Source organism: Notamacropus eugenii, chromosome 4 (assembly GCF_028372415.1).
Source record: "Notamacropus eugenii isolate mMacEug1 chromosome 4, mMacEug1.pri_v2, whole genome shotgun sequence".
NCBI lineage: Eukaryota > Metazoa > Chordata > Mammalia > Diprotodontia > Macropodidae > Notamacropus > Notamacropus eugenii.
Genome location: NC_092875.1, coordinates 87,512,951 through 87,538,661, shown reverse-complemented (window position 1 = coordinate 87,538,661; position 25,711 = coordinate 87,512,951). Strand labels below are relative to the sequence as shown.

The window sequence follows — 25,711 nt, the reverse complement described above, 5'->3', positions numbered from 1 at the left end:
TACCCCAAAAAGATCGAAGGAAGAAGAGAAGGATCTATATGTTCAAAAAATATAGTAGTTCCTTCTGTAGTGACAACTGGAAACTAAGGGGGTGTCCATCAATTAAGAAATAGCTCAATAAGTCACAGCATTTGAAGGTAATGGAATTGGAAATTATGAAAGGGATTGTTTTAGTGAAGCCTAGGAAGACTTGTACGATCTGATTCGGAGTGAAGTGAGCAGAATGAAAATAGTTTACACAACAACTGTAAAGTGAAACAACTTTGAAAGATTTAAGAACTCTGATCAGTGCAATGCATTATTCCAAAGCTTTCTACCAACCTCCTAACTGAGAGGTGATGGACTCAGGATGCAGAATGAGACGGGTTTTTTTGAAAATGTGATCAATGTAGAAATTTGTTTCTCCTGACTGTATAATTATAAGAAGAGTTCTTATATTCTAATGGGAGGAAGAAGTGGGAAAGAGGTTTTAGTTAATACCAAAAAATAAATTTTATTTTCAAAATCTACTGGTTCAGTGGGAAGGGTGCTAGATGTGAAATCAAAAGATCTGGTTTCAAATCCTGGCTCTGCTATTTACTACCTCTGTGACATTGGACAATTTATTCAACTTATTGGAGTCTCAGTTTCCCATCTGTGAAATAAGGAAGTTAGACGTAATAATCTCCAAGGTCTCTTCCAGCTCTAAATCTATGTTCCCATGACCAGGATGCTAATCTCAGTTCTGTCACTAGCTATATGGCCCTGGGGTAAGTGACTTGCCATCTCTGAGTCTCAGATCCCTCATCTGTAAAATGTGGGGGAAAATAATATGTGTTCTACTTGTCATATAGAACCTTTGTGAAGAGAGTACTTTGTAAACATAAAAATCCCTTTATTCACAATTCTCGCAGAAGGCAGTGTATACACTATGTGCACATCTGCATTCTCATTTTTTATATCTGCACATTTGTGTAAATGCAGGTATCCAAGCATGTAATACTGTTTTATGTAGTCGCATGAGTGTTTTTCTACCTGTCTTTTACATTGGCTGGATCTGCACATCTATGGAGGTAACCTCTGCATGTTTCCTCCTCCCTCTGAATTTTTTGTCAAGCTTTGGCAATGGGATCTATAGAGGAGAAGGGAAGCTTCCAAAATTCAAGGGTCATCGGTCCTTTCCCTTAGACACTCATTTCTCCTCAACACTCAACTTCACACAGTTTAGTGGTTGTCATGTTCCACGCAGCACCGGTGATGCTGTCCGTGGTGCTGATGACTTTCCAGTCAGTAAGCATTAGGCTTGAAATGCAAGACTTGCACACTGGCCTTTAGGGAAGCCTAGTTCTGATGTGGCTCTCAAAGCCCCTGACCTAGTCTTCCTGCCAACTGGGGCCCCGACATTATTGTGACAGTGGCTCCAGTTTCTAAAGGAATTTACAGTTTACTGAGTGATCTGTTTGGAGAAGCTGTAGCTGTGGCCATCCTAACCCTCTCAGATGTGTCCATGAGAGATAGTTCTCCTCCTCAAAGACTCCTCACACATGGAAAACCTCCTTTCGCGTTCCTCCCCACTTCCCCAGGATCTGTCTGGGCACCCTAGTCACATGCCTGGAAGCAGGCTCCCTAGTGGGGAGAGGGAAAAGGCAGACAGATCCGGATCGCCTCTAGTGAGTCCCCTCACCCCAACGGAGCATGGGAAGAGTTAAAGAAAGAGGGCCTCCACCCCCGCCCCCGTGGCCCTGACATCACGAGGCGGGCTTGCGATTGGCCTGGAGAACCCATGATGCGGCCCACGGGGGGCTCAAGTCTTGAAAAGACTGGACCAGAGGTGGGGGAAGGGGGAGCTTGGGGCGAAGATAAGGAAAGGGGGAGGGGTGGTCGAGGCTGGAAAGGCGCGCTGGCCTCCATCTAACCGCACGCGCTCGGAACGTCGGGCGCCCTCCCCTCTGTAGCAATTCACACGCACGACACGCGCAGACACGCGCAACGGCTCGGGCCTTTGGGCTCGTGGCCCGACCCGCTCCCCCTGGACCAGTCTGCGTTTGGTCTGCCGAGCCCGCGTCCTCCCTCTTCTGTCCCGTCCAGTCCTGTCTAGTCCGGTTCTGCCCATCCCGCCCGCCCGGGCCTAGGTGCCGCGGGGCCATGGCGGGAGCCGCTCGCCTGGGGACCCGTCAGGTGAGGAGCCGGGGGTCGGGAGGGCTCTAGGGAGGGGAAGGCGGGGCATCCCAAGGGTGAGCTTGGGAGGGACGGGTGTCAGCATTCCTCAGTCCCCGCCCCCCACCTGCGAGGACCGGTAGGCTCCAGGGCAGCGCCCAGGAACACCAGCCCAAGGTCAGTCTGCCGGCAGTCTGGGATTCTCACACTCCCACTTCTGAGAACGACTCAAGCTCCCCTTGCCTGGCCCCGGTTCCCTGGGCACCTGCCCAATTTCCCAACCCACTATGTTCCACAACTCCCCGCCCCTGGCTGTCACCTCTGATCTAAACACTTGTCCTCTGAGTACCCTCCCCCTGCTCCTGATAATCTGACCCTGGTCTCCGGGGCAGCCATCAATCTCGGATTTCTCTCCTAGCTATTGTGCCCCCACTCAACCTTTATACTTTGGGCAGCTTTTCCCTAGCTGAACCTAAATGTAGGTAAGAGGGGGTGGCTGCCCCTGGCACAAGAATCAGGGGCAGGAAGTCACTCAGGCAAAGCCACCTCCTGGTTGCCCCCTTCAAGCCCCTTGGAGAAGAGACTATGCTTGTAATCTGGGCGCCAGCAGCCCTTCCTAGCACAGTGGATGACACATAGTAGGTTCTTCAGAAATGTTGAATGAATGAGTGAGTGAATGAATGAAGTCAGTAACAGCAGGCTTCAGTGCCCAGTCTTCAGTGGCTTCTTCATCCTCCCAACCCTGTAGGATGGTCAGGCAGAGCTGGCTTTGATCCCCTGGGATTATCTCAGGAATCCATTAGGTGTCCTGATGGGCTGCTACTATACATATGCCCAGGATTTTGTGTCCAAGTGACTAAGAAAGGTGGGGCTGTTGGCCAGTGGCCCCTTTTGTGTCTCCTTTAGAATCTAACAGTTGGAAGGATCCCAGAGGTCATTTATTCCAACTTGTACTTAAACAAGAATTCCCTTTACATCATAGCCAATAAGTGGTCATTTAACCTTTGCTTGAATACTTCCAATGAAGGGGACCCCACTACATCCTCAGGCAACACAGCCCACTTTTGGATAGCTCTTATTGCTGGGTTTTCATTATACCAAGCCTAATTTTCCTCTTTGCAATTTATATTGTGTTTGGTTCTGGCCTCAGGAGCCAAATAAAATAAGTCTCTTCCCTATATTCCACTGTGGGGCTGTCCAGAAGTTTAGATATGCCAAATATCCTAGGCTAGCAAACAAAGGGACTGGGACTGAAGATGTTTCTGGAGAAAGGATAGTAAATTACCCCCCAAGGTTCTAGTGACTTCAAGGAACTAATTAAATATGGTTGGTTCAGAAAAGGTAGGAGGAGTCAGAGTGCCACAGGCTGTTTTCCTTCAGATGCTAAGGCTCAACCAGGACATATAAGTGAAATAGCCTGGATTTACAGGAATGGCTAGTGCTAGGCAAATAGCCTCCTGCCAAGCAGGTTGTCAGCCAGACAGCTTTCAGGCACTGTATTGTATCCTCACCTGTTCCCCTGAGTTCTTCAGTAAATGGGTATTTGCTGTGTCTTTGGAAGCTCCAATCCAGGGGCGTGTGGGTGAATTTGAAGGCCAATATTCAGATCAAGGGCAACCCAGGTGTATAGCCTTTCTTTTCCAAGGCCTTCCAAAGCTGGCCAAGAATTGCATTTTATTTAGCAACCTAGTATTTATTTTAGAGCTGGAAGGATTTATGCCAATCCCATCATAGGGAAACTGAGACCCAGAGAGAAGTGACCTACCTGCCTATATACAGTGAATACATACCCATAGCAAGTGAAACTAGAACCCAGCTGCTTCTCTATGGTGCATACTGCCTCCTTCTTCTGCTCAGACTATGATCTATGGAGTTCTGAGGAATAGTGTTTTTAGGGGATCTGGGAAAGAGTTTGGAAGGTCAAGAAGAAGAGTCTAGGACAGCTCAGTGAGAGTTACAATGGTTTGTGTGATGTATTTGAAGTTGGAGAAAAGGAGACTCTCTCAGGAAGCCAGGAAAGAAGAGATATGGTCAATGGTGTCAGTCAGGTGGAGACCTCAGCCAGAAATTCCTTTATAGCAGGAATCAGGAGGACTGCACTGGGTGCTTCCAGTATTTCTGATCATATAAACCACCTATGCTGGAAACCATAACTATCCTGGAAAGGCAGAATAAGACAGTCCCTGCCCTCAACCAGCCAACAATCCTGTTGGTGGGATAGGATCAGTATACTCGGTGCCATAATCAACAAGACAGTGTTAAAATGCTCAAATTCTTTGGGACACCATAAAATGCAATCTGGAGCTCCAGAGTGGTCAGCAGATGCATCATGAGGCAGGAACCTTAGCCCTGAGCCCTGCAGGTTTGCTTATGCAATGTATTTTTTTCTCATTATGTTGTGTGGTTCATAGCTCCAAGGCAGTGCTGGACCTTCTGATCTAGCCAGAAAGGTCCCTTGTGCAGAAATAATGTTGGCAAAGCAGATGACATTATGAGACTGCTGACTGTATCTGAGCTTACAGTCTTGGAAGTAAGGATCAGTGAATTCCCTGCTAGGGAAAGAAGTTAGAATGACAGCCCCAGAGACTGACATCTGACAAAACCCAAAAGGGTTTTGACCTAGCCACTGTACTTCTTGGGCTTCTTTGTTGGGCTTCTTGTTGTGGAAGGAGTGACCTCTTTGGAAGAGTGCATGAAGCTGCCTGTCTGTCAGAGAAGAGAATATTAGTAAAGAAGACAGAAACCCAGGCTGCAGAATGTGTCTGTTCCCCATAACCTTGCCTAGCTCACCCTTGGAAAGTCATTCTGTCTGCAGGGTGCTAATGGTCAGCAGCTCTGCCTCAATTCATCTCCTGCTCCTTCAATCCTCACCCACTCTCTTCTCCTGAAGTGCACTGAGCTGTGAGGTGCTTTCTGATGAGTAATAGATCAGAACCACACAAAATTGTTCTGCTGCTTTAACCTAAAAGCCCGAAACCATGTGATAAAGGAGGACCCAGTGCTTTGATGCAGCTCCACACCAGTTCCTCCAGGAGAGAACCAGGATCTGATGAATGGCCAGATATTATTGGACCCCTCCTCATGTGAGAGAATATTAGGTCTGTGAAAGCAATTCACCCGCAGGTAGTTTGTTGTATTTATCTGTACATGTCAGCTGTCTCCTTTTACATGAGTAATACTGTGCTCAGAAGAGAGCACCAGGTGATCATCATCCTTGTGAGATTGCACATGCCTGCAGATCATACCCCAGGCTGGAATGTACACACCTTTACCTGGACAGTGCTCCATCTCTGCTCTTTCTTTTCCAGACCCTCTGGGCTGAGAGCCCACTATGAGAGCTGCCTACCCTCCTACAACTTGCCAAATCTCACCAAACTTTTCAGGCACCCAAACCTTTTCTCCTATGCTATTTTCCTTCATGGTCCCTAAGTCTCCAAGGTTCTATTCCTGGAGTTTGAGTAGCTGCCATGGAAGGGGTGGGGGGAGAGGAAGAGGGAAGCCAGATAAGTTTCCCAATAGGGTATCTCAGTATAATACATGTTTCCACTCAAGACTGATTTTTTTCTATTAAGAAATGAAACTAGTGAAACTGTTTAATGTAATAAGTACTCTCTAATTCCTACAAAGTGATATGCAATTTAGAGCAAGATTTAAAGAAATAACAAATACCTACCTACTGTTTACACCCTTTTTGTTCCCTTTTTACTAATTTTTATTAGTTAACTACTTCTGGGGCTATCTCTGTGTTTAAATAGCATTCACCATAAAAATTTTTCTGGGCTTTTCTGGAGATTCTCTAAAGTTCCCTTTTTTCCCTTTTAGCATTTTATTTTTATTTTCCTCAGTTACATGTAAAAACAACTTTTAACACTTATTTTAAAACTTTGAGTTCCAAATTCTCTCCCTCCCTCCCCCACATTGAGAAAGCAAGCAGTTCAATATAGGTTATACATGTGTAATCATGCAAACCATAGTCTCTAAAGTTCCAAGAACCCTCACCAGCCCATGTTGTTAGCCAGTTGTGTCCAACTCTTCATGACCCTGTGGACCATACTGTTCATGGGGTTTTCTTGACAAAAATACTGCAATGGTTTGCCATCTTCTTCTCCAGTGCATTAAAGGCAAACAAAGGTTAAATGACTTGCCCAGGATTATAAACTTAACAACTGTCTGACACTGAATTTGAATTCAGATCTTCTTGACTCGAGGCCTAATGCTGTATCCACTAAGCCATTGAGCTGCCTCTAACTGACCCTAACCTATGTTAAAGGCTGGTAGAGTTTTATTTTACAGCAAGTTTTTACTTACAATACATTTAAATACGGAACACAGGGTTTTTTTTAATGAAGAAATAGAAAGTGTTTATGATCTATTTGTAGGAAAACATTTTGCATGAATTCATTGACTAGCCACTGCCAATAAGCCAGGATGAGCCAGAGACAGGTTTTACTTCAGTTTACTCACTCAAGAGTGTGACACATTCTACCAGCAGTTGATAAAAATGGGTGTCATTCACAATTCAGCTAGTAATGTTTGTATGTTACATGTGACAAAGCAAAAAAGATGGCTGCTTATACCAGGTTATTAAAAAAAAGTGAGATGGAGAAGGGACATGTCGTTATTAGCAGAGCTAGTTGCGCTAAATTAAAAAAGAACTAACTATACATCACCTGTCATGCAGGGTACGGGAGGGGAATACTCCTGGACTGTTGACATCTTCCTTTTGTAGCAATTAGGTTAGTAAAGAGGACAGTGAAGGAAACCAAGTGCTGTAGCTGGTTCTGCAGTTTGACAGGAAAATGTTGACTACAAAACAAAATGGAATCAGTTACATCCTCTTCAGGACAGGGACCCTGCCCCAGGAGAGCTCTTCCACCCTCAGGAATACAGGCAACAGGCCAAGCCATGGGTAGTAGGAAGGAAATAGAAGCCCTGCTGCCACCTGGTCCCAAAGCATGGGGATGCTTCCTTTACCAAATGCACTGGGTTCCCACTCCCTTCATAGCTCATGGAGGCCAAGCAGGGCCTAAAGACCTTCCCTTCATGGGGCAGCTGCCTCCGGTTCTTGGCTTCCCCCACTGCCGACTTTGCCTTTTCCTTGAGTTTTGGGGAGCTGATCTTGGGGCTATCTGACAGAAAGAGAAGGGGCCAAAGCCCCGAGATCAGCTCCCCAAAGTAAGTCCTGCCATGGAAACCAACTATGGAGGGCTTCTTCTAGAGGAGACCCAAATTGTTAGAGTGAAGAGACAGGAGCGGTTGTCTTGGGTTATGTGGATAAAGTCAGAAACTCTTAACAAGGACCTGTGAAAACCTATTGGCCTTTTTTCAAGAATGTACAGAAAAGAACAGAAGAAAGACCAGAAAGAATCACAGACAAGCAAGAGAGCTTTGAAAGTTTCATGTTGAATTTATTGTAAACTTACAAAGAAAAGCAAATTGTACACAAGAGATTCTCAGTTTCCTGCACCATCTCCTGTTCTACTGTGCATTTACAGAAGTGCACTTTTACTTGGTATTAAGCCAGACAAAAAAAAAATGAAAAATCTGGGGAGTAGGAACAAACCTCTGTGCGTGATGCACTCAGCCATTAAAGGAAGGACTGGAAAACTGTGTCCCTGAATCCTCCCTTGTAGGAACCAACGAGACAGGAAGAAAAGCAGGCAGAAAAGACAAAGTATGGAAGAAGGAGTATGTCTGGAGTTCAAGAACTCTGTGGCCAAAAACTCTAGCCTGGGGAGGTTTTGAGGAACTACCTCATCAGACACATGCACACACACACATACACATGTGTGCTTACACATATACATATCACACTCCCTTGTGGGTTAGCTATTGCCCAGGGGAGCAGAGGGGATTTTGAGAGTTGAGGGCAGCTGGGTTGCCATGGTAGCAATAGCCCATCAGAAAGATAATCATGAATGTGCCTTGTTGGGGCCTCGTGCTGCTCTTTAGTCTCCCCTGTAAGAGATAAGGCTAGAACTGTTAGAGACTTCACCAGCTGCCAACTCAACAGGGACCTCAGCAGGAGAGGAGGCAGTGACTTCAGTCCCAACCAACCTGTCCTGGTAGCAGTCTTGGGAGAGAGATAGACCTGGTGCATCAAGTTGGGTTCATGTACTCTCCTACTTAAAAGAGGGAAAAGGTGGGGCAGTGCCTAGACCAGGACACCCCAAGAGAAGACAGGTAGCCCAGGTCCTTTTACACTATAGAGGATGAGACTGAGCCTAACAGTGGGTTATAGGAAAGGTTCAGTACCCTTCTATGCAATTTTGTCACACTTGAATCTCGATAACCCAGTAGATGACTTGGAGGCAGAAAGATTTGAGTTCAGATCCTTCCTCAGACACTTACTAGCTATATGACTGTCAGTTCCAATTTCCGTATTTGTAAAATGCAGATAATAGCATCTACCACAACATAGTTGTTATGAGAATCAGCTGAGATATATGTAAAGTGCTTTGCAAACCTTAAAGCACAATAGAAACTTCAGCTATTATCAGGATATACTGGTAAATGTTTAACAACCAGTTAAAAAAAATAGGAGTTTGGTTTTTTTTACAGGACACATTTTTAAGTTCAATCTGCATTATTAGCATTTTCTCCATCACTTAAGTCTGGACAGAGCAATAAATCAAGCCCTGATCTGTAGACCTTATCGATTTCTGAAGTCTAAGCGCTACTACTGAAAATGTAACCATCAGGAGCCTGTAGGAGCTGGCCCCAGAACAGCCCTGGCTTATTATTACCTCAGTGCCTTCCAACCACAGACCTTTGTTCTTCCTGACTGCCCTCACTCCAAAATCAAATTGTTTCTATTCTGGCCAGAAGCTCTGAGGGCCTCCCCTTTCCAGACTGATCCTTTTGGGAAGTCAAACTAGCCTGTCTTTTGCCTCAGTTCTTACCTAGCCTTTAATCACTGATTGGGCGTTGCCTCAGATAAACTGAGACCTGGAAAAGACCTTAGCTTAAAAAGGCCAAGGTCTCCTACTGCATCCAGGGCCATAGCCAAGCATCCTGACCTATGTCTTGCCACTGGACTCCGATGACCCTGGCTGAGTCTGCCTCACTTAAATCCAATTCACTTGCTAGTGGGGGCATCACCCTCCAAATGTCATTGGTCCTTTTGGAGAAGGAAGAACAAATGACAGCCACAACTGCATAATCCCACTCATGCTCCCCAGTTCCGTTTCTGAAACAGGGTCTTTCAGCAACTCTGGCCTGGCTTTCCACAGTGCTGGCTGCTGTTAGGGATGATCTGCTCTGAAAAATTAGCTTTAGAGAACAGCAATATTCCTGAGGACATTTCCTTCCCTAAAAGCTCCTCAAAATCAGAGAGCATTTTCTTCCCTTGGTCCTTTATCTGGGGAAGGTTAAAAGAATTGGTTGGAAGGATGGGAGCAAGCATTCACTATGCACCTACTATGTGTGCCAGGCACTGTGCGACACTTTACAGATACTATCTTATTGGTCCCTCACAACAGCCCTGAGAGGCAGGTGCTGTTATTATCTCCATTTTACAGTTGAGGAAACTGAGGCTAAGTGACCAGTCCAGGATCACATAGCGAGTGTTCAGAGCTGGATTTGAACTCAAGTATTCCTGACTTCAGGGTCAGAGCTCTCTCCACCTCCCGTGCCAGCAGCTGCCTCAGTACTATCAGTCTCTCAGTCCACAATTGGAGGAGCCATCAAAGCACAGCTTGGACTTTGAGGCACAGTGGCCCCTTTTGTATGTGATAGTGTTTCTGGTTCATATCACCTGGAACATCTTTGACCCCAAATCCAGGCTCCACCCAAAGCCCTCTGGTGATAATGATAATATTAGTTCACCTTTACAGATGTTTCAAGTTCTGCAAGTGATTTTTGTATATGACATGCATGTACATATGCACACATATGTATGTGTGTGTATGATTTCATTTAGTCCATTTAGAGGTGGATTTTACTGTTACCCTCACACTACAGATGAAGAAACTGAGGCTCTTAGAAGTTACATCTTGTGAATGTCAGTGTCTGAGGTGGCATTTGAATTCAGGTCTTCCAGCTTTGAAGTCCAGCATCTCTCTCCACTAGACTCTGCCCACAACTTTGGGAATCCACCCATTCCATTTCTGGACAGCTCTTCGTTGTTAGAAAGTTTTGCTCTTAAATGGAACTGATATCTGCCTTTGCCAATCACCCAGCTCCCAACTCTGCCCTCAGGGGCAGAACAGAATGAATCTACCACGGGAGAGCCCAACCCTTTCAATCTGAACATGTCCACATCCTTCAACTGATCCTCAGAGAAGGTCTTCAGCTTGCTCCCATTCTAGCTGCCTGCCCATAGAGATGCTCCAGTTCATCCATGTCCTTCCTAGAAAGTGACACTTAACTTAGTGAAGGGAACACAGTCCCCTAGAGATGGTCCCCCATGTTCTTTTATTCTGGACACCATGTGCTTCACCTTTTTTAGCTGCCATGTCACACTGTTGATTCATTGATCTTGTGGCCCACTAAAACTCTCAGATCCTATTCACAGGAACTCTTATATGGTCATACATCCTGTATTTGTGCAGCTAGTTGTGGTACTTGACATTCATCCCCATTAAACTTGATTTTATAATACTTAATTGGAGAATTATGACATGTACACAGAGAAGTAAATACTATATATGTATAAAATACAGTCATTTTGGGAGGAGAAGTATAAATAACTAGGGGAATCAGGCAAGTCTTCTTACAGAAAATAACACTTGATCAGAATCTTGAAGGGAAGGCAAAGAAAAGGGTGTGCCAGGCCTCAGGGATGGTTTGTGAGAAGGAGCAGACATAGGAAATGGACTACTGGCTAATAGCTGCCTAGTGTATGACTGGGAGAGATGTAATGTGAGTCTAGAAAAATAGGTTGGAGTCAGATTTTTTTTTATTATTAATTAATAAATTTTTAGTTTTCAACATTCACTTCCACAAGATTTTGAGTTCCAAATTTCTCCCCAATGCTCCCCTCCCCCACCCCAAGACAGCTTGTAAACACAATTTTTAACATTCATTTTTAAAACATTGAGTTCCAAATTCTCTTCCTTCCTCCCTCCCTATGCCCCCTCACTGAGAAGGCAAGCAGTTTGATAGAGGTTATACATGTGTAGTCACGTAAAACACTTCCCTAATGGTCATGTTGTGAAAAGACTATATTTCCCTCCATCCTATCCCACTCTCTGTTTATTATCTTCTCTCCTTTGACCCTGTCCCTCCTCAAAAGTGTTTTGGAGTAAGATTTTTGCAAGGCTTTACGTTACGAACAGAGGAGCTTCTATTTCAACCAGAAGCAACGGGGAGCCACTGATAGCTCTTGGAAAGGAGAGTGATGTGACCAGACCTGTGCTTTAGGTCTGTCAGTTTGCAAGTTGCCTAGAAGATATGCTGGAGCAGAGAGTGGAATTAGGGAATGAGGAGGCAGGAGGCGATTAGAGCCTGCACTTCGGTAGTGGTGGGAGGGAAGAGAGGGATCATGCGGAGACAGAACTGACAAGACTGGCCAAGAGACTGGCTATGGGGGTGATGGAAATGACACCCAGGCTACGAATGCCAGTGGTGCCTGCGATGAGGATAAGAAAGGGACCTGTCACAGTCCCTGATCAGACTCCGGTTCCGTAGGGGAGTTTTGAAAAGCAAGACACTCAAGACAGGACGGCTGGCTGGAGTCTGAACGCAGATCAAAGCATACAATTTGTGTGTGTGTTTTTCTTTCCCGTGGCGTTTCCCTTTGGTTCTGATTCTTCTTTCACAACAGACTAATGTGGAGATATGTTTAATATTGCCGTTTTGGGGGAGGGAGAAAATGTAGAACTCAGAATCTTATAAAAGTGAATGCTGAAAACGAAAAATTAATTAATCTAAGAAAATGAAAAATTAAAAAAAAAGTTCAAGAGAACAAACGTTAAAAAAAAAAAAAAAGACGAGGACTGGAGCGGAGATCTTTGGGAGGGTCAGGGAAGAGAGAAGCCAGAGGACGTAGGAACCGTGCAGAAAAAGCAGGGCTAGGTTCTTACCCCACCCCCACCCCGCCCCCCAGCTTACCTGCCCCTGCCACCCCATCCCCGCAGCCCCGAGGCTGATCATGCTGGTGACATACCCTTCCTTTCTGTTTTCTCTCTACCGGCAAATGGCGGGAATTTTACTCTTAAATTCCTATTTCTTCTCTATTATAATCCCTACTTGGTTTCTGTGAAAATGCTTTTCCCTCACTTTAAAAACAACCGTTATCCACGTGCATTGTGTGTCCGCGGGTATTCATCCACTCGAAAAGAAAATGGAGACAGTGAAAATGGTGAAAAGTCAGTGGCTGGCAGGAAGATACAATGAATTTCTGCCCGCCAGTCTGGCAGGGGCTCCAGGCTGTGAGGATGTCATCAGTGACTTTTTATCCTTCCGTAAGCCAGCAGATAATGGACTAGGAGGACTTTTTCTTTTTGCCCCTCAGCTAAAACGAGCTTATTGCCCTACCCAGCATGCTCCCTCCGCACCCCTACCCCCCAGGCCCTCTGCCCAAAGTAGATGGGGTGGACCGTAGAAGTCCAGTGGGAGGAGATAGGTGTTAGACTGGGAGGACTCAGCTCCTTCCTCTTTGCTCCACAGCAGTCATGGGTTGGTTACATCTGGATGGTAGGCATACCATCAGGGCTTCATATAGAAGGTAGCATTGGAGGTGAGCGTCAAAGGGGAGGTAAGAGTGAATACCAGGGATGGGCGCAGCCTACAGGGAGGCCCAGAGGCAGGAGACGGTGTCTGTCATGTGTAAGTCTGGATCACAAAGTTCAGACGGGATAAATGCATAACAAGACCAGAAAGGTAGTTTGGGAGCCAGGTTGTGAATGGTTTCAAAGCCAAACTGTTTGGCTTTGAAACCGAGCAGCCCTCAGGGAGGTCTATGCCATGAAAACCCAGGGAGGAGAAACCAATAAAATATGAACTCCTCGAGTGCAGGAACTGTTTTGTTTTGCCTTTGTACACCCAGAACCTAGCAAAGTGACTACCACGTAATAAGGCATTTAATAAATGTTTTGTTAAATTAAATTGGAAAAAGGGATCCAGAAGGAGAGGGATGTCAAGTGTCAAAGGTTGTAGAGGAGTCAAGAAGGATAAAGACTGATTTAAAAAAAAAAAAAAAAGGCATTGAGTTTAGTAAGAGATCCATAGTAACCTAAAAAAGAGCAGAAATTGAAAGGGACTGAGAACTGAGTTGGAGGTGAGGAACTAGAAGCAACAAGGATACACTTTTTCTAGGAGTTTGGCTATGAAAGGGAGGAGAAATCTAGGATGATGGTTTGAAGGAATGAGAAGGTCAAGGTTTGATTATGGATGGCATAGTATTTTGCAGGCAGCAAGGAAGAGGCAGAGATAAAGAAAGGTTGAGAATTAGAGAAAGAGGATAATCAAAGAGCAAGCTCTTCAAGAAGATGGGATGGGGGGATAGAATCATTCCTTTTGGGGCTTGAAAAAAAAATGGCTGGCTATCTTTTCCTCCAAGACTGGGACAAAGAAGGAAAGAATAAAGGGCAATGCTGAGGGGATTTGAGGAGTAGAAATATACTGATGGTCTCAGTATTTTTTTGAGATATAATGCTTAACGCCTCTTCTGTCCATGGATCATGCCAAGCCAAAGGATTTACACTGAGAAAATATGAGATGTTGAAATGGAAAATTGAGAAGGTGGTGCAACTGGCTGGAATGTAACTTCCCAACTTTATTCTACATTCCTTCCATCTCTGCACTCTGTGGTTCAGCCAAACTATCTCTCTTGCTGCTCTGCATATAGACTCCTCCATCTCTCCTCTCCATACTTGTATACTCCTCCTCACCATCAGTTCTTAGAAGCCACCACTTCCTTCAAACTCAACTTCAGACCCACTTTCTGCATCTTGATCCCCAAGCTACTTAGTGTCCCCCCAAAAACCTCATCTTGTACATATTGTATCTCATTTGTACAAACATAGACATGTATTATCTTGTCTACATTTTGTATTCACCTAAGTGACAGTGTCTCCCTGGTAGAAGAAGGTAAACTCACTGAGATCAGGGATTATGTCATTTTTTTTGCTTTTGTATCCTTAGGGCCGAGCACAGTGCCTGGTCCAGAAGAGGCATGTAATGAATTCTTGTTGGTTAACTGATTGAGTAGAGAAAAGAAGATTTGGAACAGGTGCCATGGGGAATGAGCTAAAGTGTCAGTAAGGGAAGAGAAAAAAGATTACAGTGTGGAATAAGGGGCCCACGGAGATTAGATGAGACAGGTTTTGTTCTTGGTTTGTTTGGTTTGTGAGGAAGAGTTTTGGAAGGAGGGACTTCAGAGTTCTGGATCGTGGAGGTGGAACACCCCTGTATATGGCAGAGGTCAACTGACGTGCAGATGACTGTGGCAGCTGAGGTGGATGGTAACTGAAGCAGGAGTCCCAGAGGGGATATAAATGTATGCTGATGTCCTTGGGTGGCAGTGGAGAGAAGTGTGAACCAGGGACTGAATGCCTTGAGATAGGAGAGAGGATGGCCCACAAGCCAGTAGACAACTGCTACCTAAATCTAGGTAGGGTGAGAGGAAAGGTGATTGAATAATGGTGGTACGGGCAGGGGAGCAAGGTGGCAGTGAGGATCTGGGAGCATGGTGGCTCCTCTGGTCCGTGGTGTCTGAGGGCGCAGAGAAAGTGAATCCAGTACTGAAAAGGGTGTCCACGGATGGATACAGATGGATACATGGGATAGGTTAAAGGTCTGGTATAAACAGCAGATTATTAACAAGAGAACAGGGTTACATTGGACAAAAGAGAAGGATTGGCCAGATCAAGATAGGAAAAAGGGAAGCATGGGGATAGTGTGAATGGGGATAAGGAAGTGAGAAGTGGCAGGTAGCAGGGGAAGAGAATCTGCCTCTAGCCATTTTAAGCCTCCGGGATTCAATCTGGAGAAGAATTTCCTAACTACCAGACTTTAGAGTGAGATTGTCGAAGCCTTCCCAGCAGCAGTAGCAGCCTAGGCCCAGGTCCCAGGTCAGAAGTCATTTGATTATCATACACTGAGGAAAAGGTGGTACCTTTGGGGGGCAGATGATCTAAAGTCAAGAGACCAGGTAAAAAGCCTGCTGTGTCCTCCTCCTGGTTTGTACCCAGACTTTACAGAGGTCCATCCCATCCCATTTCCAGGCTGTAGATGCCATATCCTTTGAACCTATCCTCAAATAACTACTCCTTATACCATAAGCATTTGAGTTGCTCTGCTCAGGATTTTTTCCATCTTTGATATGTTACCTGTTTTTTAGTCTGAGATCTTCCCATGGTTTAAACCTACTCTGGTTTAGTGCAATGCATTGGGAGTTTTTCTGTGGCTTCCAATCCCCTTCTTAAAGATGTTTCAGTCTAGTAACAACACACAGGGAAATCCCTTTCCATGAACTTTTGAGCCGAGTTTATATATTCTTTGGGGCTTTCTCCGTCATTCAAGACTTTAGGATGGCAAGCTCTAGGGCCCAGGCCTGGGGATAAGAGAGAAGTAGATGGGAGGCCTGAGATAACAAAGAAAATAGATTGTCAAGAGGAGGCTGGAAGGTTGGTGAAGGGTCTCCCTTCCCTGCTAACAAGCTGGCTCTGCTTAGCCTAATTGGACAGCTGCAGCTCCTTGGCCCAAATCACATGTAATTTAACTTCCTGACAAGGCTCTGGCATAGAGGGAGAGGGAATAAGCAGCTTGGGCAGGAATCAGGGTCATGCAGGACTAACCTCATTTCATTTTTTGACAGGATTACTAAAGTAGGAGATGAGGGGAATGCTCTGGATATCTAGATTTTTAGCAAAGCTTTAGATAAAATATCTCAATATTTTTGTGGAAAAGAGAGATGAACACTTAGCCAATCATATGATTGAATGGCTTCAGAACAGGTTGGATAATCAGTCTTAGGCTCATGAATGATTCGATGTCATCATGGCAGATGTGGCTGTGGAGCACACCAAGGATCTGTGCTTGGCATCATTTAACATTTTTAATCACTAATTTGGATAAAGGGATAGATGGCATGCTCACAAAATTTGTGGATGACACAAAGCTTGACTAATACACTGGACAACAGAGTACCAAATCAAAGTTGCAAAAAGGAAAATTTAGTCTTGATGTAAAGTCTTACATGGTGGGGTACCCCCACCCCAAATCATCTTAGTAAGTACAAGATGGAATGTGGCGGGAGTTGTTCTTTAAAAGATCAGAGGAACTCAGCGGTAAGCAATGAGTCAGCAGTATGTTGGGCCACATGAAGGAGGCATGATCCACAGGGACACGGTGGTGATGGTCCCAGGGGCCTCTGCCCTGGTAAGACTGCAGCTGGAATGGTGTATTTTCTTGTGGGCACCGGGGTTTAGGGAAGACACTGATAAGCTGGAGAATGTGCAGAAGAGGGCAGCCAGGATGGGGAAGGGCCTCAAGTCCTTGTCATGGGAAGACCAGCCTGGAAAAGGGAAGATGGAGGGAAGGGGGAAGGAGAAGACAGGAGAACTACTTTTGAGTATTTGAATGACTATCACTAAGAAGGGGGAACTAAGAGCAAAGGGTGGAAATTACAAAGTGAGAGATATAGACTTGATGTCAAGGACCTCTTGCTAGGGACTAGAACTGGACAAAAGTGAAACAAGCTGCCTCTAGAAGTCAGGGTTTGGCCTCCTTGGGCTCCATTATAGTCAAGATTCCTTCCAGGCTGCAGTTGGACCAGATGGCTGCTAAGCTCCCTTCTAACTCCCAATTCTGTGATTCTTTGAAATTCTTAACTAAAATCTAGGTAAACCCATTTTGCAGACTGCTGCATAGATATCAGGTGATATGACACAGGCCACGTAGCTAATGAATGGTCAGACCTCATCCTGGTCTAGGGAAACAAGACTGAATATTTGTTATAAATAATCCAGTGAGTGGGTCATTTGCTTCAAGGAATATTTATTGAGTACCTAAGACATACATTGTGCTATGTACTAGGCACAGAAGAAGTCGAAGACATACTGTGCTGTGGATGGAGGCAAGATGACCAATGAAGCAGCAGGGTGCTGCGGAAAGACCTCTGGACTTGGAGTCAGAAGACCTGGGGTCAGACTCTGCTTCTGCTAAACTTACTACCTGTGGGATCTTAACCTCTCTAGCCCTCCATTTCCTTGTTTATAAAAACAAGGGCATTGGACTAGATGAACTTTAAGGTCCCATCCAGCACTGAAACCATGATCCTTTAACTGCATTTTATTTTTTCCTCTTCTCCAATTTGTTTCCTAATTTGCGTAGATTTCACTTAAATCAAAGGGAAATGTGATTTCTTCGTTAGAATAAATAAAGGAAGTTTTCTTCCTTAAAACAGATAGATAGACAAATATCTACAGTGTTGCTCTAAGCAACCTAATAACCCATTAATGGCTAAGCCATTTTAAGGTGGAAACTGCAGTAAGGATTTTGGGACATTCTGTAAAAAGAAGAAGGAATGTTGATTTGGCCTGACCAGAAAAAGCTGTGCGTGATCTCTGTGGTCACCATTTCTTTTTCTAGATATTTACTAAACTACTCCTTTAATAATATGTTCTATAATTTTGTCAAATCAAAGCCAAGTTCATTGACTTGGAGTATGCAGACTGATTTGATTCCCTTTTTTAAAAATTGGGCTACACACATTTAGTATATATCATTTGGCAGGCAACATGGCACCCTGAATAGAGAGCCCACCTCCAGATTGAGAAGACCTGGGTTCAGGGTCTTATATATACTAGCTATGTGACCTTACACAAGTCCTTAGCCTCAGTGTTCAAGACAATTCTTTAAGCTACAAAGGTCAGGAACCTGCATTAGTGGAGGGAGTTTCCTCACCTGGAACTTCCCTATACCAGTGAAATCCAGGTTCAGTCCCAATCTTTATCTCTCGATGCCAGTCCCTGATTTTTGTAGACAAGGATTTGTCCTTCTCCAACCCTGCAGCACCACTCCCGTTCTTCACCGTTTACGTCTGATCATGGCCATTGGCTTATCAATCCTGTGTGCCAATCCTTCTAGTGCCAGAGGTAAATGGGGTGGGGAGCAAGGTTGTAAGGCTGCTAAGTGGTACCAAGAGTTGCTAGGAAGTTCCTGGAGTTAGGAAGACCTGAATTCAAATCCAGCCTCAGAAGCTTGACAGCTGTGTGAGCATGGGTATGTCCCCCACACTCAGCTCTGCCTCAGTTTTCTCATTTGCAAAATGAAAATAATAATAGTATCTACTTCCCAGGGCTGTTGTGAGGCTCAAATGAGATAATAATTATAAACCTCTTAGCACAGTGCCTAGCCCTGAGTAGGTGTTATGTGAATGTTAGCGTCATTATTATTATCACTCTCCTCTCTCTGTCTCTCTCTCTCTGTCTCTGTCTCTCTCTGTCTGTCTCTCTCTCTCCCCCCTCTCACACACTCTGTCTCTGTCTCCCTTGTCTCCCTGCCTCCCCCAGGTTGTAAATATGGCGGAGTCAGAAACACACTATAAAAATGGGAGTGGGAGCTGGGACTAGCCCCGAGTCACAGAGTGAGTAGAGGAAGCCAGAAATCATCTTAGCTCTCAACTTCTGACCCTCAGGGAGGTGCCTCATTGCCTTCTTAACCCCTTATTTCTCCAAGCTTTCTTTTGAAAGCCATCCCAACACAGGGGCTAGTCTCCTAGCAGGTGCTTAGGCAGCATCCACATACAGGCACTGTGGCAAGGGGCCTCCTGCCTGGAATCTGGCAAGTTCTACTCACGTGCTACTCAGTTCTCCCTCCTTGCCACCCCAGCAATTACCGGATACAGGTACCTGCAGCAGCGAGGGAAATGATCTGTTTCTCTACCAGCTATCTGACCTCTAGAAGAGAAGGATGGGGATTGGGGAAGAGATTCCTGCCTTTAAAGAAGAGTACAGGAGGGGGCAGATCTAGACTCTACAATGCTAGAGGCAGGGACAGAATCACAGCAACCCTGACCCTGACTAAGGGGAGAAGGAAGACTTCTCCAAAGCCCTGGAGCCCAGTCCCACCTGCCCTGATTCCCCAGGCCTCTCTGACCCTTGATTTCCAGTTGGGATCTTGAAGGATCCCAGTGCAACAAGATCCAGAATGGCCAACCCAACATGCACCAAATCACCTGTCAGATGATAAAGGTCTCTACTTTTGTAGCGTGTACTAGCTGCTCTGACACCTCTTTTATCTAGGAGAATCTACAAACATTACCTTATTTCCTGACACTGAGGCTACCTCCCTACTTGTGGGGTTCAGTCTGCAGCCAAAGGGGAAATGGTCCTGGGCTGGGGGTGAGAAGAGAAGCAGAAGGGGAAAGGGAGCCAGCATTTATTAAGCACCTACTATGTGCCCAGCACTGTGCTAAGCACTTTACAAACATTATCTCATTTGAGACTCATAATAACTCTGAGAAGGGTTATTAGGCCCATTTTACAGGGGTGAAAACCGAAGTTAAATGACTTGCCCAGGGTCACAAAGCTAGGAAGGGTCTGAGGATAGATTGGATCTCAAATTCACATTCGTGACCCCAGGCTCATGCTCCATCTACCACCACCTAGGGCACTGAGAGCACAGCACTCCACAGCAAGCAAAGGGGTTGAGTATGGAAGGGCCCAGGATTCTCCCCCACCCCCATCCTCTCTCCTCCAGTCCTAGATTCACTCCTCCAGCTGTCACCCCCTGCCCTCTGCTCAGACCACCAGTGGCCTAAGCTGGAGTGGACAGTGAAGGCCCTCGAATCAGGCACTTTGGAGGCCACAACTCCAGGTTAAGTGCCTACTCTGGCCTCAGTCTCATGGCCAAACTCTTACCATGTCTGAGTATATGGGACACAAGATTGAGGAGAGACTTGGAGCCAGGGAAGCTTCTGGCCTGATCAGTTAAAACGCCCACATGCAGAGCCTGTTGCCACCTTCCACTTCAGTAGTGGCCCTGCCCAGCCTGGGAACCCAGGGTGCAGTAATAATAACAGTGATAGTAGCTCACATTTGTTTAGTGCTTATTATGTGCCAGGCCCTATGCTAGATGCTTTACAATTTATATCTCATTTGATCTTCACAACAAGAGAGTTATTCTTATCTATGTGCTACAGATGAGGAAACAGGCAAATGAGAAACGACTTGTCCCGGGTCACACAGCTAGTCTGAGGACTTAGTGGGCATCGACTCAGGCTCTGGGGTGTGAAATCCTGACCCTGAACAAGGCTGTTCCTGACTTCATCCCTAGATTAGGGCAACTGGGATGATGAACTGGTGTCCATCTAACTTGGGAAAGCCAACATTTACTCAATAAACATTGGCTAATTATTTACTATGAACAGAATGATGAGAGAAGATACAGACCCTGACCTCCTGCTGCTAAGGTTGGGGGAGGGGTGGGAGTGGGGGAAGGACATACAGACACCTACCACACACTATTACACCCTAAGTGCATTATAGAGCTGCAAGAGGAAAGGCATGTGAGCTCCAAGGGGGAAGGTCATAATGGAGTAGGTGCATCTTTCATGGAGGAGGCAGAGCCAGGCTTTAAAAGCTAGAGTCAGCAGATAGAGAACCAGCCATGGCGAGCTGAAGGTGCTACAATAAGGTTGTGCAGTGTGTTTGCTGGGTGAGAGAGTGCAGACTGTGCAGAGGCCTAGCAAGTCAGCAGACCCTATGGGGAAGGGTCTGCATGCCTGGCATACAGTGGGGAGAGCCCTGCATGCTTGGCTTGCAGTAGTAAGGCACCAAAAGCTTTCAGGCCAAGTAAACGGCCAGATTTCAGGATGAGGAAGACAGTTTTGGCTGTGTGTGAAGAAAAATGGCTGGGGGGTGGTGGTGGTGGAAGAACCAGAGCTAGCACCCTGGGGGTGTGAGGGTGCTGGCCCCCAGGGCAGGCCAGGGGATGGGAGGGGACAGCCTCTCTGTTCTCTCTGGCAGTTCCTCTAAGATGGCCTTGGGGGAGTCCATGCTGTGCAGCCTACTCCCAGTCCTGGGCCTCCTGTTGCTCAGGGGCCAGGGCTGCCCCACTGCCTGTCGCTGCTACAGCATGACTGTGGAGTGTGGATCGCTGAGCCTACAGAAGATCCCACCTGGGATTCCATCCATCACCCAGGTACAGGATTGGAGCCTCAGGGAAGGTTGGGCTGGGCCCCTAGATCTTTGGGGAATAAGTGGGACCCAGCTCAGCAATACTGCAGACAGTAACTGTATATGACAAAAATTCCCATTCCTATAGGACTTTTAAGGTTTACAAAGTACTTTCTTCACAATAGTCCTGTGACCTACATCATGCAGAAATTATCCTCTTCTTACTGATGAGGTCTGGAGCCTGTGGCTCAGAGGGGGAGGTGACTCACATGGAATGACTGTCACCCTTCCCTATTTCCAGACTGAGCAGGGATCCCCCACTTAACTCTGGTGTGTGTATGTCCTCCCCAGACAGTGTTCCTGCAGGATAACAGCATTACTCAGATTCACCAGGCGGACCTGGCCCCACTCTCAGGTCTGCAGTATCTCTACATGCAGAACAACAGCCTGTGGGCCTTGGAACCGGGCGCCTTCCTCGGCCAACAGCAGCTACTGGAGTTAGCCCTCAATCGCAACCACATCCATCTGCTCAACAGCAGCATCTTCAAGGGCCTGGACCACCTTCGAGTGCTCTACCTGGCAGGGAACCAGATCACACGGCTCCTTGACTTCACCTTCTGCTATCTGACGGTGAGCATCCTGTGGCTTTCCAGCCAGACCCTCCCGTCCACTCATCTATCCCTGCCTAGCTAAAAGGCAGCAGGGGGGCACAGCAGCCTCAGCAGATGCCCAGCCCAACTTAGAAGTAGATGGCCATGAGTGAGGGTGAGGGCCTGGGGGCTCCAACCAGAGCCAGAGGAATTTAACTCAGTCCATTTCTACACGTCTTTATTAAGTGCCCACAAATTCCGAGAGGAGATACAAAGTCAAAATAAGACATATCTCTGCTCTTATGGAAGAAAGACTCGGATAAGTATAATACACATTAGGACATGAAAAGTGAGCCAGAGAGGCACAAAGCAAAGTACAAAGGCAGGCCTAAGGGCAAAATTGTTATTGACTGGGGACATGCCACGCAGGAAGCCTCCATGGAGGAGGTGGTATTGGAGCTGAGCTGATAAAAAATGAGTAGAAACACAACAGGGGATGACGAGGGAGGAAAGAGGCTGGAGAGGGCATCAGATGAGATGGGCAGTGCTTGGGAAGGCTGGGAGAGAGGGTGGTGCCATGCAGTACTTGGATGCCCTCTAACAAGCGCGCTGATGAGGGATGATGGCACATCAGCCATGGTGGCACTAGGCAATGGGGATATAAAACCAGAAAAGCCCCCACACTTGTGGAGGGGATGTTTATCTGTTTGCTAGCACTGGGATAACTCTTTATGTGTGGTTTCATTTGATTTTCATTACAACCCTGGGAGGTAGGTAACAATACTAATCCCGTTCTACAGATAAGGCTGAGGTCAAATGCCTTGCTACTATCACCAGTCTGAGGCAGGATTTTAATTCAAACTTTTGTGTCTGCAGTCTTATCTACTGAGCTGTAAGAAAGCACCAAGAAGCAGGTTGATTTTTACTTGGTTGGCAAAAGAAGCCCTGGAGACCAGAGGGTAATGGGAGGAAAGCACTGATGTTCAGGTGCACACAGGCACCTCTGTGGTCTTCTAGGCCAACCTCCTCACTTTAAAGATTAGGCAACCGAAACCTAGAGAGGTTAAGGAACTTACTCAAAGCCACAATGATCACAGTGGCAGTGGCAGTCATATTGGCCAGTCCTCTGACAGCAAACGCTGCTGTTCAAGTCTTCCTGTTGACCAGACTGGCTGACTTGAGCCACACTCAGTCCTGAGCAGCAAAAAAGGCCCTTCTCAGTCCCCAGATGTGAGAGAGGGAAAACTCCAATTCTTTCCCAACCCCCTGCCTGCAGGGGATCCTGAAGCAGTCTTTGGAAGGAGCTGGGGGAAGCAATGTGGAGCTGGTGCTTTCCTAGCTGATCTTTCCTCTCTTCTCCATTTCAGAGACTGCAGGAGCTGCATCTGCAGGAAAACAGTATTGAGCTGCTGGAAGACCAGGCCCTGGCTGGTCTCTCCTCCCTGGCTCTGCTTGACCTCAGCAAGAACCAGCTGAGCACCATTAGCCAAGATGCCCTGGTCCCTCTGGCCAGCCTGCAGGTCCTGCGTCTCACAGGTACTATATTGAAGGCAGGAGGAGCACAGCTGCAGAGAAGAAAGTAGGGCCCAACCACCGTCCCTGTCCCTCCTCCCACACAGCTACCATTCCTAGCACAGAGGTCACAAGTCACAAAATGGACACACTCACTCCCTGGACTGTCACATTATACGCATACACATGAAGGAGTCAAGTCTGAACTGGCTAACGGTAGTAACTCCCTCTTCTGCAGCACGTTTATATTGAAGGGGAAAAATGAGGACAGTTCTCCCAACAGCTCTGGGAAGGACGTCACTGCAAGTTATAGAATATTAGATTTAGAGCCTGAAGGAGTCTTAGCCATAAGCTAGCCCAGACCCCTCTTTTTATAGAGGGAGAAGCTAAGCCTTTGGCATAATATCTCAATTTTACCAATGAGAAAACTGAGGTCTTGTGACTCATCCAAGGTTAAACAGGTAGCTAAGAGGCCAGCTTCTCAGACTAGATCCAATGTACCACACTTTTTTGTTGAGGGATGGCAGAGCTGAGTCCCCAAAGGGAAACTGAGATTCATCAACCTTAATTGGACTTAAATTACAGCTCTGACACCAAATGACCCCTGAGGACTAAAAGGATAGTAGGGGCCTGCAGAACTGTTCCTGGTGTACCACCAAAGAACAAATTCATAAATACTCTATCTTTTTATAAGAAACTGAATTCTCTCGTGCTATTTGTTCCTTTGCTAAGTGACTCAGTCACAGGCCATTGGGATTTCCAAGTACTGCTCAGCCCAGTCCCCTACCTCCCATCAAGGCCTATGTGGAGGTGCTGGACCCACCAGTAATGTGAGACTCCGTTTTCATGGACCAGGGAGACTGCCCTGCTTGCCTGTTTGTGGACCTCAGCTTTTATCTGGGGCCTCCACAGTAAACCTGATCCTCATCCCACTATCTATCAGGCCATCTAGCCCTGGGGGTCCTGGTTCAGGCAAGGCAGAGAAGGATGAGGACAATTTCAGAGAGGGTTGTGTGCAGCCAGGATGAGTCTAAAGCCGTCCTAGGGCAGGGAAGAAGAGTATTGCAGGATGGGGGGAAAGTGAGGGCAGTCCCAGAGGGCGTGAGGGCGGGCCGGGTTAAATGCGAAGATGGTGGAGGAGCCCAGGGGGAGCCTGGCTTTGACCTTTTTGTCAATGGGGAGAGGCTTACACTGGTCTTGGAGGAGGGGGATGCTGAGTCAGAAAAGGCTTGGGGGGCGGGATATGAAGTAGGGGGAGGGCCCCACGTGCGTCCGGGGGTGTGGGGTGTCAACTTCACCGCCTTCCTCCTTTCCCCTCAGAGAACCCCTGGCGCTGTGACTGTGCTCTGCACTGGCTGGGGACCTGGATCAAGGAAGGCGGTCAGAGACTCCTCAGCTCGCTGGACAAGAAGATCGTGTGCTCCGAGCCCCCGCGCCTGGCCCACCAGAGCCTCCTGGACATCTCAGGCAACAGCCTCATCTGCATTCCCCCCACAGTGCACGTGGAGCCGCTGGAGGTGACGGCCCGGCTTGGGGACGACTTGCGAGTGTCCTGCCAGGCCTCGGGTTACCCCCAGCCTCTGGTCACGTGGAGGAAGGTGGCACAGTCCCGAATGGGGCTGCCTAGAGCAAGCGTGCGGTTGGTGGGGGGGGCCCCGGGGCTGAGCGAGGGCAGTCTAGGGGAGCACTTGGCCTCGGACACGGGGAGCGGGATGCTCTCCCTCACCAACATCACCATGGCCCATGCTGGAAAGTATGAGTGTGAGGCCACCAACCCAGGGGGCAGCACCCGCGTGCCCTTCCACCTGTTGGTGAACCTGTCCCAGCAGCAGCCGCCCCGGCCCCCGGCCCCGGCCTCGGGAGCTGTGAGCCGGGAGCCCCTGTACGAGGCGGGCAGCATGGACTTCCACGCCCTGGGCACGGCCACGCAGACGGCCATAGCGGCCGGCATCTCCCTGCTGGCCCTCACGGCCCTGCTCTTGACCATCATGATCTGCAGAAAGCACCGGAAGAGGAAAAAAGCCAAGCAGGAGGAGAGCGTCCTGTACGTCAACGACTACTCGGACGGGCCCACCACCTTCGCCCAGCTGGAGGAGTACCGGGACGAGCGGGGCCACGAGATGTTCGTCATCAACCGAAACAAGCCGCTCTTCCCCACCTACGAGGAGGCCGGGGAGGGGCCGCCCGCGGGCCGCCCGGGCCTGGTCCCCAGCTCCGAGCCCCTGCAAGACCAGGGCCTCTTGTTCCAGCCACAGATCGCCTATGAGATCCACTGCTGAGGGCCGGGGCTCCCCGAGCTGGGCGGGCACGAGGGGGCAAGGGCTGCTGCCCGGGCCCTCGGGGCTGTGGTTGAGGGAGGGGGCGGGGGTGGCAGGGCGGCGGGCTGATCATAAAGAGAACCTTCGA

General features: G+C 47.4%; 1 protein-coding gene across 2 annotated transcripts; it reads left to right on the top strand.

The window, feature by feature from the left end:
• Nucleotides 1-1,865: 1,865 nt before the first annotated feature.
• On the top strand, nt 1,866-25,603 carry LRRC24 (leucine rich repeat containing 24). 2 transcript variants are annotated; one of them, XM_072602771.1, is made up of 5 exons: nt 1,866-2,157; nt 21,054-21,228; nt 21,555-21,833; nt 23,161-23,329; nt 24,626-25,603. In XM_072602771.1, the coding sequence occupies exons 2-5, from the start codon at nt 21,064-21,066 to the stop codon at nt 25,582-25,584; spliced, it is 1,572 nt and encodes a 523-aa protein (XP_072458872.1). In that variant the 5' UTR covers nt 1,866-2,157; nt 21,054-21,063; the 3' UTR covers nt 25,585-25,603. The 2 variants fall into 2 exon arrangements, with proteins under 2 accessions (XP_072458872.1, XP_072458871.1); XM_072602770.1 differs by lacking the exon at nt 1,866-2,157 and adding an exon at nt 2,229-17,226.
• The last annotated feature ends 108 nt before the right edge of the window (nt 25,604-25,711 follow it).

What these genes read in the sequence shown, in the direction of transcription:
- LRRC24 (XM_072602770.1), top strand. Translation starts at nt 17,171, where the DNA reads ATGAAGCAGCAGGGTGCTGCGGAAAGACCTCTGGACTTGGAGTCAGAA. An exon ending in TCACCTTCTGCTATCTGACG is followed by an intron (nt 21,834 to 23,160) that starts GTGAGCATCCTG and finishes TCTCCATTTCAG; the next exon opens with AGACTGCAGGAGCTGCATCT. An exon ending in GCAGGTCCTGCGTCTCACAG is followed by an intron (nt 23,330 to 24,625) that starts GTACTATATTGA and finishes CTTTCCCCTCAG; the next exon opens with AGAACCCCTGGCGCTGTGAC.